Genomic DNA, 4,124 nt, shown 5'->3' with positions numbered 1-4,124 from the left:
GGGCGTGTGGTATTGACCCCTTTATTTTTATTTTTTTTTTTCTAGCAGGATGGCAAACTACCGGGGAATAAATGAAGCAGGCTGAGATGCTGGTGGGGGCTTCAAAAAAAAGAAAGGGGGCAAAAATTGCAGGAGGGATCTGCGGTCCGTGCTTGAAATCGCCCTTTTATTCCTGGCATCAGTAAGTCGGCGACAACCTTCTGCAAATCCACCTTTTCCCAACCTACCTCCTCCGTCCTCCGCAGCTGTAACAGCTCTTGCTGCCGGAAAAAAAAAAAATAATAAATCAACCCACGCATTGGGATCCTAATACGCCCGCTGCTCACAGAGGAGGATGAGGAAAGGGTCAGGGGAGTGGTGGTAATTTGCTTTTAAATGATTTTTGCAAAGGAGAGCCCCAAACCCTCTTCCTACAGCTGGGAAAACTCATGTTTTCCCCCGAGCACAGGCTCCGAGTACTGGACATTTACGTAGAGAAATAACTGTGTGATTTAACCTCTTCGAGAAGGAGGAGCGATTGCTGTGGGGGTTTTTTTGGGGGGAGGTTCTGGAAAATTTGGGACAGGAGCCTCTGGGAAGGTGAAGGATCCTGTGGACGAGCACCCAGGGTTTGGTGCGGTAGGAATTAGCTGTTAGATAAAATCTGGGTGAAAATTAATTTTACGGTAAGGATCTTTCAGCAGAGTGTTGTCTGCAGGTTACAGAAACATGTTCTTCACAGGCTGGGTTTTCTCTCTTTTTTTCACTTTTTTTTAAGGAATCGTGCTGTTTGCATTTCTGTTTTCCCCTTCTGCTTCCTCCTCCCCATTAACTTTGGGGAAAAAAAATAAAAATTGTTCAGCCAGATATGATAGAAGCAGAGGGTATAAAGTTCCTGCAGGATTTGGGAAAATAGGCGGCGGGGTAAAGGATGGAGGTTTTTGTTAGCCGCCTGTCCCCACGCCTTACCCCCGTTTTGTGATTCAGCTTGGCCTTTCTATTAGCTTATTAGAGAATAATAATCTATTAGATTATTAGAGAATCCACAGGTTAATGAAATAGAGGGTTTTGCATGAAGAGTCCAACCGATGGATGCAAATCCGTAGGATGACGGCTGGCGATGGGTTGCATGCTGGGCTCTGCTTACGGGGGGTTACCTCCTTCTCTCAGGGGGTCCGGTGGCACCAGCCATGGAGCCGTACGTGCTGCTGGACCCGCGACAGAGAGCGCTGTATCGTGACGTGATGCAGGAGAGCTACGAGACGCTGATGGCGCTGGGTGAGGAGCCTACCCCCTCCCGCAGCAGAAAAATTGGGGTGGACGGAGTCTTCATGCCAGGGGTGCTGGGGTCGGGGGGGCTGCTGGGGAGGCCAGACCCTCCTGACCCATGTTGCTCATCCCCCCTCTCTTTTCCAGAATTCCCCGTTTCCAAGCCCGATCTGCTGTCCCGCCTGGACCACGGGGATGAACCTACAGCCCTGGATCTCCATGTGCCCAGGGACACCCCGGCCGCAGGTGAGCCTCCGATCGTGCCTCAACCACAGCGGGGAAAAAGCCTCGGTTCGACTCCTGCAAGTGTGGAGGGCTTCCCCCCTGCCGACCTCTCCCCAAAATGGGCAAACAAAGAGGCCAACCCCCCCCCCGAAGCGGCCGCCGCCGTACCCCAGGCTGCAAGCCCTGGTTTGGCCACGGCATGGAAGAGAGGTGCTGGGGAGGAGAGACTGTAATGCCAGAGGCATTGTCCTGGCCAAAATGGAAATGCCGGAAATGCCGGACCCCCTTCCTACTCAGCCGTATTTCTGGAGTGGTCCACGGAGGTGCAGTGGAGATGGTGGTGGATTAATTACCATGTCCACGTTGGTGGCAGAGAGGAGCGATGGGGATCGGAGATGCCTCTGCTAGAGGTGCTTACCTGGAAGAATCTGTGAAATAAAAAAGGAGGAGGGATCCCTCCTTGCTCTCCTTTTCCTACCACCTTCCCAGCCCCGGGAGAGTCGATGTCTCCTGCCTGGGTTGTGTCTGTCTCTCTTTGTGCCCCACAGAGGATGGAGCAGGAGCGGAGCAGGAACCCCCTCGAGAAGAAGCTGCTGAGAAAGAGCCCGAAGTGGTGAAACCTGCGGGCGAGGAGCATCCTTCGAGCCCCGCCGAGGCTGGGGTGAAGGTGGGCAGGAGCAGGGGACCGGGGGAGACGGCCACGCGCCCGGGCGAGAGCCAACCCAGCAACACGTGCGGCGAGTGTGGGAAGAGCTTCAGCCACAAGTCAGCCCTGGTGAAGCACCAGAAGATCCACACTGGCGACCGCCCGCACGAATGCCCTGACTGTGGCAAGTGCTTCATCCAACGCTCGGACCTCACCATCCACCAGCGGGTCCATACGGGCGAGCGGCCCTACGCCTGCCCCGACTGCGGGCGCCGCTTCAGCGTCAGCTCCTCCTTGCTCACCCACCAGCGTACCCATGCACCCGGTGGGGAGAAACCCAACCGCTGCCCCCAGTGCGGCCGCAGCTTCGCCGATCCGGGGGCCCTTGACCGGCACCAGAAGAGCCACCTGGGTGGGAAACCCTACGAGTGTGGGGTGTGCGGGAAAGCATTCGCCTGGAGCTCCCACCTCGAGCGGCATCGGCGCATCCACACTGGCGAGAAGCCCTTCCAGTGCGCCGAATGCGGGCGAGCCTTCGCCTGGAGCTCCCACCTCGACCGCCACATGCGCACCCACGCTGCCGCCACCGCCTCTGAGGATGAGGAGGACGGGGAGGCGGAGGAAGAGCCCCCGCCACCTCCTCAGAAATGCGCTGACTGCGGCAAGCGCCTCAACCACCAGACAGACCCCCAGCGCTTCAAGCACAAGGGCACCCAGACGCCGCCGGCCGGTGCCGAACCTGCTGCCAGCCCCCCGCGGCCCTACCGCTGCGAGCAGTGCGGCAAATGCTTTGGCCAGAGCTCCAACCTCCTCAAACACCAGCGTGTCCACACTGGCGAGCGGCCGTACCCCTGCCCGGATTGCAAACGCTGCTTCCGTTGGGGCTCAGCCCTGGCCAAGCACCGGCGCACCCATGCCCGGCAGCAGCAAGCTGGCGCCGCCACCAAAGCCGTGCCGGCAGCCACCGAGGAAGCCGGCGCCGGAGGAGGCGGCAAACCTTACCCATGCGGGGCGTGCGGGAAGAGTTTCGGCTGGGTCTCGCACCTGGAGCGTCATCGCCGCATCCACACCGGGGAGAAGCCCTTCCGCTGCGGGGAGTGCGGGCGGGCGTTCGCTGTCAGCTCCCACCTGGAACGGCACCGCCGGGTGCACACCGGCGAGCGGCCCTACCGCTGCGGCGAGTGCGGGAAGAGCTTCGCCGTCAGCTCCACCTTGCTGGCTCATCGCCGCACCCACGCCGCCCAGCCGGGCCGGCCCCACACCTGCCCCGAGTGTGGCAAGGGTTTTAGCACACCGGCCAGCTTGGAGCGGCACCGGCGGCTTCACCGGGGTGAGAAACCCTACCAGTGCGGCATCTGTGGCAAAGGCTTTGCCTGGAGCTCCCACTATGACCGGCACCGGCTCACCCACACCGGCGAGAAACCCTTCTCCTGCGCTCACTGCGGCAAATGCTTCGGCCGCAGCTCCCACCGCAACCGGCACCAGCGTGCCCACACGCAGGGCGGCCCGGAGAAGCGGCACATCTGTCCCGAATGCGGCAAAGCCTTCGGCCTCAGCACGGCCCTGGCGGCTCACCAGCGGCTGCATGCCGCTGCCGCCGGCACCGGGGGCCGCAGCCCCCTCTCCTTGCTGCCGCCTGCGTGGTGGGAGGGCGAGAGGCGAGGGGGGACGCCCACCCCCTCCGAGCTCTGGCCTGAAGAGCCCAGCTCTGTTTTCCAGCAGCACCCCGTGCCTTCCTCCTCCTCTTCCTCCTCCGCAGCCCCCAGGGGCTGGGCTGCCAAGGCTCTCCTGCCCCCCACCATGGCGTGGGGGCCTGGGGAGGGGGACACCCTGCAAAGCGATGCCTCTGCCCCCCAGGAGCCCTGGGCTTCCCTGCCTCCCCCCAGCTCTTGAGATGGGGCCATGGGGACCCGGGGGCGGGGGGTGGGTGCTCAGAGCCACCCTCTGCCTCTGGGGACGCCCCATGGCCGAGGTGGGAGGCTGGCCTGTCCCCCCCTCCCCGGCA

At 61.3% G+C, this 4,124-nt stretch overlaps 2 protein-coding genes across 2 annotated transcripts in view; one reads left to right on the top strand and one right to left on the bottom strand.

Moving 5' to 3' along the window:
- The first annotated feature begins 1,169 nt into the window (after positions 1 to 1,169).
- Positions 1,170 to 4,124, top strand: part of LOC103898530 (zinc finger protein 721) — a 165,826-nt gene continuing 162,871 nt past the window's right edge. The window contains 3 exon segments of the mRNA XM_019471934.1: positions 1,170 to 1,257; positions 1,396 to 1,494; positions 2,022 to 3,607. Of these exon segments, the coding sequence (XP_019327479.1) occupies positions 1,170 to 1,257; positions 1,396 to 1,494; positions 2,022 to 3,607 (1,773 nt within the window).
- The window catches only part of LOC109279438 (zinc finger protein CKR1-like), a 3,572-nt gene continuing 3,138 nt past the window's right edge, over positions 3,691 to 4,124 (bottom strand). The window contains exon 5 of the mRNA XM_019471932.1: positions 3,691 to 3,755. Coding sequence (XP_019327477.1) covers positions 3,691 to 3,755 — 65 coding nt within the window. The remainder of the gene's footprint in view (positions 3,756 to 4,124) is intronic.

The sequence above is a fragment of the Aptenodytes forsteri genome, unplaced genomic scaffold (assembly GCF_000699145.1).
Source record: "Aptenodytes forsteri isolate BGI_AS27 unplaced genomic scaffold, ASM69914v1 Scaffold403, whole genome shotgun sequence".
NCBI lineage: Eukaryota > Metazoa > Chordata > Aves > Sphenisciformes > Spheniscidae > Aptenodytes > Aptenodytes forsteri.
Note: the sequence above shows the minus strand (reverse complement) of the source record. Positions and strands in the feature narration are given on the sequence as shown.